Raw genomic sequence first — 13765 nt, forward strand, 5'->3', positions numbered from 1 at the left:
GCATTAGAGAGGAGAAAACCTGGCCAGCTTCCCGAATCTCCCTGCATCCAATTGGACTGGGTGATGACTGAGATCAAAGGCATGTGGTGATTGGACAGAGGGCCAAGAGGAACTGGCATCCTCAAGGCTGCTGGAAATTAGCCAGCTCAAACACACCAAGCAAAAGCAAATTGGAAATAAAGACAGGCGAGTAATCAAATGCACGTGGGGGCATGCTTCACAAAATGCAAACTTTATGTGTTCCCAAAGGAGAAATTTCCAGATCTTCAACAGCATAAACTCAATGGGAAAATCAAAACATCCCCTTTTGCAACCTTAGAGCCTGAATCTTTGGCTTCCACTTTAGTGAAATGGGCAAAATGACCTCTTTGTCATAGTAGCCACCATGCTCCCCGCCCTCCTCCACTTCCAGGCCCCTTTCCCTTAAGAAACATTGTCTCTCATTTTGTTTCTTAAAAAAAAAAAAATGAAATTTTCCCAATTTGGGGGCATTCTGTCTGGAACAGCAAATGTTCCCAGCTCTGCCATTTACAATGCCTTTGGTGGAAGGTCACCTCAGAGGTGTGATTTTTCAGTATCACATAATTTCTATGGTGCCTTGACATCCTCTGATGAAGGGCACCAATAGGACCACCCCTCTGACGTTATGGAGAGGGTCCGCTCAGGCACCAAATGCAATTGTCACCACTGATCTTTATCTTCCTTGTACTCCTTTTATTACCTGCATGTCATGGTGAAAGAGGATAGTTTATGGTCCTATTCCCCTACATACACATTTTCCAACCCCATACTCCCTTAGAAATATAGAGCAAATATTACAAATTCTTTTATGCAGGTTCTGATTCGCAGAGGGAGAGCATCAGAATGAGGGCTTTGGATAGAAAAAATCTTGCAAATTGGTGCCTGAATAAAGATATAAAAAGAGAGAAGTGAAGGAAGATATTCTTTTCAAACTTGATGCCCTTTCTCTCTCTCTCTATGTGCATATATATAATACACACACACACACACGCACACACATGGATTACATTTTCATGGAGGAAAACAGAGTAAAATCCAGCAGCATTTAAGGGATTTCCTCTCATCAAATTGTCTCCGATCCCTTAATTGTGTTTAAGCCTTGCTGAGTACTTTGTTTACGGTCCCTAGTGTGGTGATTTGCATCCCCTTCTCTGGGTTGCTCTTGGCGGGGCAGGCAGCTGTCTCAGTCTAACTCGAGCTGGGAAAGGTAAGGATCTTTGCTTTGCTCTTTGAAAGATCTGGGAAGGAAATGTTGAATGCCTATGGGGGTTAGGGGCATAGATACAATTCATGCAATGGAGGCTTTGAGAAAAGTTCTCCAAACTTAAAGGAGTCTCCTAAAGCCATGTGCTTTAGAAAGAACTAGACAGATTTCCTCTTCCTTGTGAAAATAGAGGGCTTGCAGAAATAAGGCTGGTCACATTGTGGATGAAATTTTGCATTTGGGGGCAGGTGTCCCTGAAGGATGCCCAGGGGTGTTTCATACCTTATAGACACAGAGTGCAAGGAGGAATAAACATTCAGAGGCAACAGGCATAGATCACTAGGAATTCTCTTTGAATTTCAATTTGAAGAGGTAAAGTCAGTTAAAGCGTGTGTCAGTGGTTAGGATGACAGGCATCTATTCTTCTGATACAATTTCTGCTTTCTACCAAAACTTTCTACCTCTTTGAATTTAATACACAAATCATCAGTTGTCTACTCAGAGTCTAGAGATGGGTAACTGTGTATCAAGGCAGGTGCACACACCCTGCGAAGGAGCATTGGTGTGAATGAGGCACCTGAGCCTGACAAGGTTGAAGAAAGCTTTGGTATTGGAAGTGATGACAGCTTCGCCCATGCTCCCAGGGCACAGACACACTCACTGTGCCTCATTGTAGACTCAGTCAAGGGCTTACCATGAAAAAAGGTGCCATTGTCCTCTCTCTAGAAGTTCAGTTTTTGCACCTTTCGCTTTGGTAACAGGAAAGCATGTTTTCAACAGAATAAGGTGATATTCAGAGCTTCGGTGCGGTTATTGGGCTATCCTGCAGGTGAAGTGGTACTAGAAAATAGAGGGGAATTGCCCTCAAGGGCCAGAGTTTCCAGGTGAGAAGACAGCTCTGTTAAGGAGCTTCTCAAGAACCTCCATTGGACGTAGCGAGCGGCCCCCATCTCACCATCTTCCAGGGGCAACTTTGGCAAGTTCTGAAATGCCCCGGTTCTAAGTATTCCTGACCCTCAACACCAAGTGACAGCACTCCTCAGGGACGAAGGCTGTCTCTTTAGGTCTGACATTTTTGAAGTGTGAGGATCATGGCGACCAAGGTCCTCCGGGTACTTGCCATGATTCCCCCAAACCTCAGGGACTTTTCAACTTTATTTTTTATAATGACATAACCCTCTGTTTGGCTTTCATTCTAGAATAAATAACTTCCGGTCCCTCTCTTTTTGTGACAAGTCATCAGGGTATTGCTACAACGCAAAGCTGGAGAGACCGTGCTGTGGTAAAGGAGAGGTAAGATGTTGAGAACATCCAAGCCCTTTGCCAGCAATTAGAGAAGCATAACAATTTGACAGAAAGACAGAAAACAAATCTCTTCCAAGAGTTAATTTGGATTTACGGTTCACAGTATTAATTAGAAGGGGTTATTAACACATGTGCAGATGAAGAAAATGGAGGATGAAAAACTTTTAACTACAAAGTGTAGGATGAGGTCCCAGTATTTTCTCCTCAAAAAGACAATCTTGGGCTTTATGTATTTCAAGGTTTTAAAATGTTCACAGTTTGTCTGTAAGAAACGATAAACCTATAAAGCCACTTACAGGTTTATGGGGGTGGGAAATAGATGTTTAACTTTATTGTTTGAGCGTATGATGTGTCAAGCTGTATATGTTTGAATGTTTAAAATACCTTGTTCCTTAAAGTGGGCCAAGGAACAGAGGTCTTGACATAGGTAGGAGCTTGTTACAGACTTACTGAATCAGAATCTAAGTTTAACAATCTCCCCAGATGATATATGTATCTATTGAAGACTAGGGTTCAAACCAAGGGTTTCTCTGTTACTGGGTGATCTTCGTTAAATTCCTTAACCTCTCTGAGCCTGTTTCCTCATTTATGAACTAATGAGAATTAATGTTAATGTGTGACATTTCTTAATATTGTGCCATGTCCAGAGTAGGTGCTCTATAAATGGTAGCAATTATCATGATGATGATAATCTTGGCGCTGCTAAAGTTACCTCCTTGCAAGAGCAGTAAACAATCATGTTTAAATCAATGTGACTGCCTTCCCCCCTTAACCGCAAACATTTGTGCCTCCCACCCTCATTCCTAAATGAATTAACACTGAACAAGTGGGGTTTTAAGCTTCAGATGACTATCACGCACATATAAATAAAGAATAATGGGAAAACCTAGGAACATGGATTTTTGCTGGCTTAGAGACTGAATTCAGCTGCCCCATGACTTCACAGCTGTTTCTGCCGCCCTAGAGTGTCTGTCCCCTCAGCTCTGTCCCCTCAGCCGGGTCTGCAACGCTGACTCTGGGATTTTCTTATAAAAATGCCTGATGGACGGGAGGAAGATCTGGAGGTCGGCAGGGGAAAAAGTGAGTCATTCAAATTCACAAAGCAGTCCGCTTAGTAAATGCTGCAAGAGAAAGAAAAGTAAAAGCTGGCTCCTGTCTCTGGGGTATCTGTAGAAATGATTCGGACTTATCATGTCACTGAGCAAAGTTGGGGGAAGCCAAAACTCAGAATCTGCTGGCAAGGAAAAGAACGAAGGAAAAAAAAAAAAAATGTTAGGGAGGGGCAAACTGGAGGGGGAGGGAATAAAAAGAGAGGGAGGGAAAGACAAGCGTCATTTAGGAACAGAGGTAGCCTGAAAGCAGCAGGAACTCCAGGAGATTCCAAACCAGACCAGACCTTATAGTAAAGTATTTTTACATCTTTTCTTTTCCCCAGAAGAGATCCCTAACCTATTATTTTATTGACAGCCTTGCTGTTAGAGGCTCTTTCCCAGAAGTTGGACGAAGAGACTCAAGCGTTGCTGTTTCTTCCCTTCCAAGTCAAGTGGTTACTCTGGTAATGGATTGCCTCTCGGAGGTGAGTGTAAGTAATTTGGGGACAGATCTTGATTTTTAGATTAGCTCAATCTCAGCTTTGGGGTGAAGATATCTTTTTCGGACATAATCTCAAGTATCTTTTAACTGGCCTCACCAGAAGTCAGGGTGTCATTGGACAACAGTGATTAATTAGTTTGGTGATTAAAAATGACATGTGAGTAGGCAGCTCTAAGATTGAGTTCCTTGCTCAGGGAGTGATATTTTGACTTTCCAGAGCAGGGAAGAACCAGTGATGTTTGATCTGGAGTTGAATTTATTTTCAGTGGATGCTTAATATATTCAAAATATTAATCTCATTGAAACAGTCTCAAGTATCTTTCTTTAAACTTGTTCAGTAACTACAACTGCTCAACTGTGTAGCAGCTAGACGGCTTTTTGAGAATGGAAGACAGTGACTCAACCATGTCTGGGCAGCAGACACGTTTTCACTGATTTCTCATAGACAGCATTTCAACCAGATGCTTTTGATCAAAAGTCTCAAGCTTTGTCCTGAAATGTTCAGGTTCAAAATACTTAGAAAGCGTCATTGCAGCAAGTTTTATACACAAGGGCATGGAGGAAAATGAGATTTCCTGAAAACCTAGCATGCTTATTTGTTTCCGCACGTTGTAGTATACATAATATCAAAATTTTGTGTTGAGCTTAATAGAAAATTTGTGTATTGATAACTAATTACTCTAATAATTGATTTTATTTTTGCCAGGAGAAAGCACAAAATTATATCCTATGAAGGGGTTGAATTTTTTTTTTCTTATTTTTTCTCTGTCATAGCAGATTGGAAGATAGTGTTACATTTCAGATCACAAATCCCCACCTCATTGTCAATGAATTTTTTGCTGAACTGTGCACCTAAAATGGTTAATAAAAAGATCCCAGGGAGCAGGTTGCACTGTGTTTAATAGTAACACAATAAAGATTTTTTGACTGTCATTCAATGGAGAAGAACATCATTTATTGCTGGCCACTTGCCTTGACATTGATTTTGTGGGCAGTGAATAGGTGACAGTTTGGAAAGAATGCATGTTATGCCCAGCAAGATTGGTGGAGTCTGAGTTGCTGTAAGTTCTGGGATTAACGGTGTGAAATATTGTTTGTAATGTATTCTCCTCTTGAATGAAACCATTTTTGGATTAGGATTCAGGCATTTCTGTGTGTTTAGAGGAAGGAGAAGCAATAGACAAAGGAGAAAAGCTTGTAAAACATTTGTAGACCGCCAGGGTATATTAAACACTGTAAGTGCTTCCTGCTTTTTCTGTCTTCCCTTCACGTGCATCTGCTTCATCTTATTTTTTGCCTAAATGCAAAGAAAATGCAACCAATTCAAAAAAAGAGTAAAGTTGCTTTTCACATGGATCTATGCCTCCTGGAAAAGAGGTGCCTCCCCAGCTTTTTATTTCTGCTTGCAGGGTTCATTCTGATACATGTAGCTGACATCTCCTGTTATCTTCACAGCTTTCACCCTGGTGAGACTGTCCAGATCTAGTCTGCAAACCCACCTTAGAAGCACTGTTGTAAAAATGACTGAAGAGCCCATCAAGGAGATCCTGGGAGCCCCAAAGGCTCACATGGCAGCGACGATGGAGAAGAGCCCCAAGAGTGAAGTCGTGGTCACCACAGTCCCCCTGGTCAGTGAGATTCAGTTGATGGCTGCTACAGGGGGTACCGAGCTCTCCTGCTACCGCTGCATCATCCCCTTCGCTGTGGTTGTCTTCATCGCTGGCATCGTGGTCACCGCGGTGGCTTACAGCTTCAATTCCCATGGCTCCGTCATCTCCATCTTTGGCCTGGTTGTTCTGTCATCTGGACTTTTTTTACTAGCCTCCAGCGCCTTGTGCTGGAAAGTGAGACAAAGGAGCAAGAAAGCCAAGAGACGGGAGAGTCAGACAGCTCTCGTGGCAAATCAGAGAAGCTTGTTTGCTTGAGACTGAATAAGACCAAATGGGCTATTGGGCCTGGAAAACCTGCTCTGACTTTGTCACCCAATTCACCCAGAACCATGGTGGGAGAGAACAGATTTGGCATTGGAGCAGACTGGAAGAATAGGGGTGGGAGGGTGGAGGGGCTTCTCCTTTGTGAGGAATGACTCATGTCTTCTTTAACGACAAACTTAATCCTAAGGGCTATTTCTGAGACTGCAAAATCAGCTTTCTATTTACATTAAACATTTTGGGGGTCATGGGAGTGCACGGCATTAGACAGCGTTTGGTTCACCTTGTAAAGTAGCCAAGAAAAGATGAGAAAATAACAAGATAGGCCTGGCACACTAGACATTTGCCTCCAAAAGAAATAACCCACAGTCTTAAGATGTACCATAAAAATGTTCTGCCAAGGATCTAAATTACCTTGGGCTTCGCATATATCTATGAAATTCTGTGATAATTTTTTGCAATACATTGATTCACTGGCATCTGTTTTTATTTTTCACTTTTAATAACTCATCACTGGTGGTACTTTATCTTGAAGAGTAAACTAATATTTTTTTATATTTTAACATTGGACAGTTTTAGCCAGTTGTAATGATGTGTCAGAAGTAAAGAAAAACCCATTAAAGGTCTAGCTAATAGATGCTGTTGGGGGTTAAATTAATAGTAAAATAATCCAATGGAGCACTTTTGATGATTTTTATATAAAAATCAAGTGTACATTTCATTCAGAATAATAAATACTTATTGCTGCTAAAACTTCTTAAATGGTTGTTTCTGTTGTAGTTATTTCTATTGCAGTTCCAAATTGCTATATTCCCTTGTCTCATTTGCAAGTTCTCAATTATATTTCTCTCAAATGGACAGGTTCCTTCTTCTTTACTGGAGGATTTTTGTTTTTATCATATTGGTTTTTCATTACTTCTGAATAGTCTTAATTACGTTTACTGAATTCTAAAGGAGTTCTGTGCTATTATAATTAGGAAATCAATGTCTTTGGTCAGGAACTTTATAATGTGCTATTAAATGTGTATTACATTTTTGTGGAATCAGTTGTTAATTATTTGCTTAACACATACACAAGCACCAACTATATGCCAGGCATAATGTGGATTCTCAGGCTTCTTACTCAGTTAGATCTAATACAATGCAAATAAAGTTACTGCTTGAATTCTTCATTGGACATTGAGCTAGTCCACAGCTAGGACTCTACCCTATAACTCCAGCCAGAAATACAGCTCATTCATTTAGTTTAAACCATCTTAAACTAGAATAGAAAGATAGGCATGAAGGTTTCTTAAAACTTGGAAAACAAAATCAGCCTAGCATAGGACAGTCATTGAAAGTCTTTCTATCCAGGAATTTAATTAAACATGGCAGGAGCCCTTGAGCCCTTACTACTCCCTCTTGCACAGGTAGTTTTTGTAAGTGGAAACACCCTAATAATGACTTTGCAGGTCAGATGGTGTCACATACAGATCAACATTCCTCCCAACCAAATGCAAGTTTAGGGGGCTGTGCTCATTTCAATGCAAGTGACTCTGTGCCTTCACATACCTCTTCTCTGTGCAAAGATATTCAAAGCCCTTTTCCACCTCCCCCCGCCGCCACATTGCTGTATGAATAAATTACTCAGACAAGGTTCAAGATTCTCTAGTCTGATCCAAAAGGGTGTATCCAGTTTTCATGCTCATTCTAACCCCCAAACCTCCTTATGAGTTAGCCAGAATAGACTATTCACCATTCTTGCACCCGACTCTGGTTTTCCTGCTCTATGTCTGTCCAAACTTGTGTTTTTCCTAGCTCATAATGCATTGTTTCCTTGATTTTAATCTGCCCAAATCCTGCTTCTCATCAGCACTCAGCTCAAATGCTACCTCTTCCCGGAAGCCTTCCCTTTTATCTGAATGTAAATGCTCTTTTGTGAGTTCATCTTTTATTCTCTGATGGCACCTTTTATTTTCTGTCGTGTTCGTGGCCTAAGTGTTATCCTTATTCCAAAGCTCCTTAGAAGTGTGTGATAGATCCTCTTTTTACCCCTAGTGTAATACCTAACATAATGGTTTAAGCAGATTAAGTATTCAATAAGTACCTAATTAAGGTGCTAAATGAGCCAAAGAATAAAAAATCACAAAGTGAATGGTTTATCCAGAATTATAGTCCATCCTAAACTCGTTAAAGAAAAAGGTTTAGTTCTCATTTTTCCCCCAAAGAGGCCATCTCACTCTCTATTATGCCTCTACCGTAAGCAGCAGTTGGAGGTGAATATTTACTCTCTATACTTCTCTAGCCTGACCTGGCCTTCAAAATGCTTGAAAAGCAAACTCATGATTTCCGGCCACCAGGGGGCCCCATGCTGCTATTTGAGTCCCAAAAGAAACAGTTCTATGGAAAGACCTAAATTGTAATGACCAAAATGGGATCAGATCTCTCCTAGATGTGAGGAGTTGGTGGAGATTCCCCATTTATCCCACCCTTACACACTTCCCTAAGTCACTTCACAGTGGCTATCTAGGGGTTCTGTTAGTACAGGAAAGACTTGCTCCGTTTAGGGAGCTTCTAGTCACATTAAAAGGTATATACTATTACAGTGTAAGACACAGAGATAGTTCTACACACTGTGAATCCCAACTCCCACGAAGTGAATAAACCCAAATTGAGATTGCAGATTATCACAATTATATCATAACATGTCTTTATTGGGTAAGGTCTATCTTTACAAATGGTTGTATTATATACAAATTTATGCAGATGTTTAATGAATGCACATAAAATGCATGCATAAATGTATTAAAAAGATAATCTGACTCCTCCCCAGAATATCAGAAACCAGCTGTATCACCTAGTGGAATTCCCCCTAAACCCACACATCCCAGAGTGCATAGAAACAACTTTTAGCCTTTTTCTGTGCAGCTGGTCTCTGGCCCAGGTGAGAACCACAGCTGCATGGTGGCTCTGCTCTCCTCACCTTACTATCTTGGTTAATCTAGGGAATTTCGCCTAGAGAAACTGCACAAAGAGATCACGTGATAGCAAAGAAATTTGAGGCCAGAGGATGAACCCCAAAGAGATAGATCACAAACCCTCAAACCTACTTTCCACCCCCACCATCCCTAACGAGAAAGAGAGGAGAGAGACAGAGAGAGATGTTAAATAGATGATAGATATCCTGGTCTCCAGGGAAGTCTTATGGTTTTGAACTTGGAAGATCTTGATATTAAAGTGCTTGATAGCATAACAGGACTCAACTGTACCTGATACTCTTCACCACACCCTGAGGCTAGGAGCATACATGCCCACTGCACTTTACAATTGAGGAAACTATAGTTCAGAGAGGTTAAGCGACTGTTCACCTATGATCTCATAGCAGGCAAGCCCTAGCACCAGGACCAATACGTTGACCAGACATTGTAGTTGCCTCAGTGTCTTAAACCTTTGGGCTGCTATAACAAAAGTACCACAGACTGGGTGACTTATAAACAACAGAAATGTTTCTCTCTCACAGTTCTGAAGGCTGCGAAGTCCAATATCAAGGTGCCAGTATGTTCCATGTCTGGGGAAGGCCCACTCTCTGGTTCATAAGTGAAGCCTTCTTGCTGTGCCCTCGGATGGTAGAAGGGGCGAAGGAGTTCTCTGTGGCCTGTTTTACAAGGGTGGTAGTGCTATTCAAGAGAATTTCACCTTCATAACCAAATCAACTCCCAAAAGCCCCACCTCCAAATATCACATTGAAGATTAGGTTTCAACATATAAATTGGGGGATGGAAGGGAACAGATATTCAGTCTATAGCACCCAATTGTTTTTTGTTTTTTTGTTTGTTTTCTTTTTTGAGATGGAGTCTCACTCTATTGCCCAGGCTGGAGTGCAATGGTGCGATCTCGGCTCACTGCAACCTCCGCCTTCTGGGTTCAAGTGATTCTTCTACCTCAGCCTCCTGAGTAGCTGGGATTACAGGTGCCCGCCACCATGCCTAGCTAATTTTGTGTGTGTGTTTTAGTAGAGACAGGGTTTCACCATATTGGTTAGGCTGGTCCCCAACTCCTGACCTCGTGATCCACCTCCTCCACCTGCCAAAGTGCTGGGATTACAGGTGTGAGCCACCACGCCCGGCCTACAGCACCCAGTTTTATGCTTAGCCATAACCAAAATCATTTCCAGAATGTCTCTTTAGCAAAAGGAGACAATACAGGTATTACAACACCTACTTTTGAAAAACTCTTGTTAAAGTATAATTCACACAGAGAAAGTTGTACAGCTCAATGAATTTTCATAAACTTGTGGAATTAACATCCAGACAAAGATACTGAATATTGCCAGCACCCAAAAGCTCCCTTTGTATCTACTTTCCATCAGTATCTCTCCAGGCGAAACCACTATCTGGCCTCTAACACCCAGAGTTGTGTTGCCTGGTTTTTAACTTTGCATCGGTGGAATCATATCAAGTATACTATTTGTTCCTGGCTTCTTCTTGCAACATTATGTTTATGAGCTACAATCTATATTGTTGTATGTAGTTATAAATGGTTCATTCTTATTGCTGTGTAGAATTCCGTTGTATAAATATGGTATCATTTATTTATTATTTCTACTGTTGATAAACATTTGGATAGTTTCTGTTTTTTAATGACTCAAGATAGGCCAGCCTCTAACAGGGCACCACACGATCCTGGACTCCTGGTATTCACACGATTCTGTGGTCTCCTCCCACGCTGTCCCAGAGTTGGTTTGTGTAAACAATAGAATATGGCAGAAGGGATAGAAGTTGACTACTAAGACTAGATTATGAAAGATACCTTGGCATCTTGGTTTTTCTCTCTTTTGATTGCTCCCACTCTCCCTCTCTCCCTCTTTCTCTGAGGGAAGCCATCTACCATGTCCTAAGGACACCCAGGCAGCCATGGAGGGGCCCATGTGGTGATAAACTGAGGCCTCCAGCCAACAACTAGAGAACTAAAAACTGCCAGCTACTACCTGAGTGAGCGTGGAGATGGATCTTTCCCAGGGGAATCTTCCAAGGACTGTGTTCCCGGATGACAGCTTGACAGACCTCACGAGAGACCCACCCAGCCAGGGCTGCACTGTGACTTTATGGGACCTACGCACTTTTGTCTTTGTGTGCCCCTTCCTCCGTTACAACAAAAAGGAAGTATCTCACTGACTGGAAGGAGGAAATTGTACTAACAAGCATCGTGGGCCCTAGGCCTGGTGCCTGCTGTACCTAACGGGTACCTTGGCCCTGAACCCAGCTACGTTATTCCCAAATTGCTCAGCCACAGAAACTGTGAGATAATAAAGGTCTGTTGTTTTAAGTTGCTAAGTTTGGGGGTAATATGTTCTGTAGCAGTAGGTAGCTAATATTGTGCTATGAAGAAATTTCTTCTACATGATTTTTGATGTATGTATGTGCATGTTTCTGTTGAGGGTAGACCTAGGTGTGAAATTCCTGGATCAAAGGACAGTATGTGTTCAGTCTTATTGCCAGAAAGTTTTCCAAAGTAGTAGAATTAATGTGCTCCTCTGCCAGCACTCTTGAGTCTGGATGCACTACATCTTCAGCCATTTTTTAGTATTTTTCATCTTTTTTTTCATTTTAGCGATTTTTATGGGTATAACATCTGCTTTATAAGTATTGAGAAAGGAGACGTAGCACAAGAATGTGGGCTTGATAGGGCAGAGCAAGTTAGGGACAGGAGAAGGATTTGGAATGGTGAAATAGGATTTAAATTTGGACTTTGGAGGAGCAAAGCAGTGAGAGAAAAATTCTTGGGGAAGTGCTCTGGAGATCAGGAAACCAAACTAGAGACTGGAAGTTTAAGTCGTCACAGTCCCAGCTTCAGCATTTATCAAGCATTCACTATGCTCCAAAGGTCATATTCTGAGCTCCACATGAAATATCTCATTTGATCCTCACAGCTGTCCAGTGAAATAGATACCATTATTGCCTTCATTTCACAGATAAGGAAACTGAGACACAGATGAAGCCAATTAATTGAGATCACATAATGAGCACAACTTAGGGCCTGAGTTCAAATCCAGAACCCACTCACTTAGCCACGCTGCCTATCCTGCCTGGTACACAGTAAACTGTCAGTACCTGGTTCTTGAAGGAATGTCTCACGTAGAAGCTGAGCAACACAGTCTCAGGAGTCTAAGCTAAAGAGTGGGGCTAGGTGGAGTGACTCAAGCCTGTAATCCCAGCACTTTGGGAGGCTGAGGCAGGTGGATCATGAGGTCAGGAGTTCAAAACCAGCCTGGCAAACATGGTGAAACCCAGTCTGTACTAAAAATACAAGAAAATTAACCTGGCGTGATGGCGGGTGCCTGTAATCCCAGCTACTCAGGAGGCTGAGGCAGGAGAATCGCTTGAAACCAGAAGGCAGAGGTTGCAGTGAGCCGAGATCGCACCACTGCACTCCAGCCTGTATGAAAGAGCAAAAAACTCTGTCTCCGAAAAAACAAAACAAAAAAAAGAATAAGGTCAGCAACAGTTTTGAAAAACCCAGACTAAAATTAGAGATTATTATGGAATGATTTGCCATATGAAGCCAGGACTTTTTCTGACAACCTCCACCTATTTGTAGCATTTAACAAATATCAAAACACTCTCTCCTGAGTCTCATGAGGCTCTGGACCCCAGCCACATCTTCTGCCACCAAAGATATGGCTGATGCTTTCATTCTCATCCTCCTTGAGTTTCTCTTGTGGAAAATTCAAAATTCAGAATATACGCCAGCCTCAGCCTGCCACTAGAGGCACAGTGTGAAGGAAGTACATATCTGGAAACCATAACACATGTCAGGGGAAATCAAAGAAGACTTCCTGCAGGTGGTGACTTGACAAGCCCACCTTCCTGGTTAACTCCTTTATCAGGACAGATAAAGGAGTTAACCAGGTGATGGGAATCAAGGAGGAGCAATCAGGAGCATTGACAGAGGGAACACCATGAGTGAACAGCGACAGGTGACGGTGAGAGCTAGCCTTCAGCCTCTCCACCTCACTGGGTGAAAATTAAAGAATTTGTTAAGGATATCTATCAACCGCAAAATTCTGTCCAAGCAAAGGGGTTAAATAACTCCAATATCCATAGAGCTCAAACCTATAATCAGATAATCAAACGTTCAGGTTTTTTTTTTTTTTTGAGACAGAGTCTTACTCTGTCACCCAGGCTGGAGAGCAATGGTGCCATCTCGGCTCACTGCAAATCTCTGCCTCCCATGTTCAATTGATTCTCCTGCCTCAGCCTCCCAAGTAGCTGGGATTACAGGCACCTGCCACCATGCCCGGCTAATTTTTGTATTTTTAGTAGAGACGGAGTTTCTTTATGTTGGCCAGGCTGGCCTGAAATTCCTGACCTCAAGTGATCCGACCACCTCGGCCTCCCAAAGTGCTGGGATTTCAGGAGTGAACCACTGTGTCCAGCCAAATGTTCAGGTTCTTTTTTTTTTTTTTTTTTTTTTTTTTTTGAGACAGAGTCTCGCTGTGTCTCCCAGGCTGGAGTGCAGTGGCCGGATCTCGGCTCACTGCAAGCTCCGCCTCCCGGGTTCACGCCATTCTCCCGCCTCAGCCTCCCAAGTAGCTGGGACTACAGGCGCCCGCCACCACGCCCGGCTAGTTTTTTTTTTGTATTTTTAGTAGAGACGGGGTTTCACCATGTTAGCCAGGATAGTCTCGATCTCCTGACCTCGTGATCCACCCGCCTCGGCCTCCCAAAGTGCT

At 42.3% G+C, this 13765-nt stretch overlaps 1 protein-coding gene across 4 annotated transcripts; it reads left to right on the forward strand.

Moving 5' to 3' along the window:
• Window positions 1–1182: 1182 nt before the first annotated feature.
• TMEM100 (transmembrane protein 100) lies at window positions 1183–7097 on the forward strand. Of its 4 annotated transcripts, XM_050764797.1 has the most exons (5): window positions 1183–1228; window positions 2425–2518; window positions 3477–3610; window positions 3998–4106; window positions 5579–7097. In XM_050764797.1, the coding sequence occupies exon 5, from the start codon at window positions 5644–5646 to the stop codon at window positions 6046–6048; it is 405 nt and encodes a 134-aa protein (XP_050620754.1). In that variant the 5' UTR covers window positions 1183–1228; window positions 2425–2518; window positions 3477–3610; window positions 3998–4106; window positions 5579–5643; the 3' UTR covers window positions 6049–7097. The 4 variants fall into 4 exon arrangements, with proteins under 4 accessions (XP_050620754.1, XP_050620755.1, XP_050620753.1 ...); XM_050764798.1 differs by lacking the exon at window positions 3477–3610 and having other exon boundaries at window positions 3998–4112; XM_050764796.1 differs by lacking the exon at window positions 3477–3610.
• Window positions 7098–13765: the final 6668 nt, after the last annotated feature.

Source organism: Macaca thibetana, chromosome 16 (genome assembly GCF_024542745.1).
Source record: "Macaca thibetana thibetana isolate TM-01 chromosome 16, ASM2454274v1, whole genome shotgun sequence".
Classification (NCBI taxonomy): domain Eukaryota; kingdom Metazoa; phylum Chordata; class Mammalia; order Primates; family Cercopithecidae; genus Macaca; species Macaca thibetana.

Coding starts and splice junctions, on each gene's coding strand:
- TMEM100 (XM_050764797.1), top strand. CDS start 5,644: ATGACTGAAGAGCCCATCAAGGAGATCCTGGGAGCCCCAAAGGCTCAC.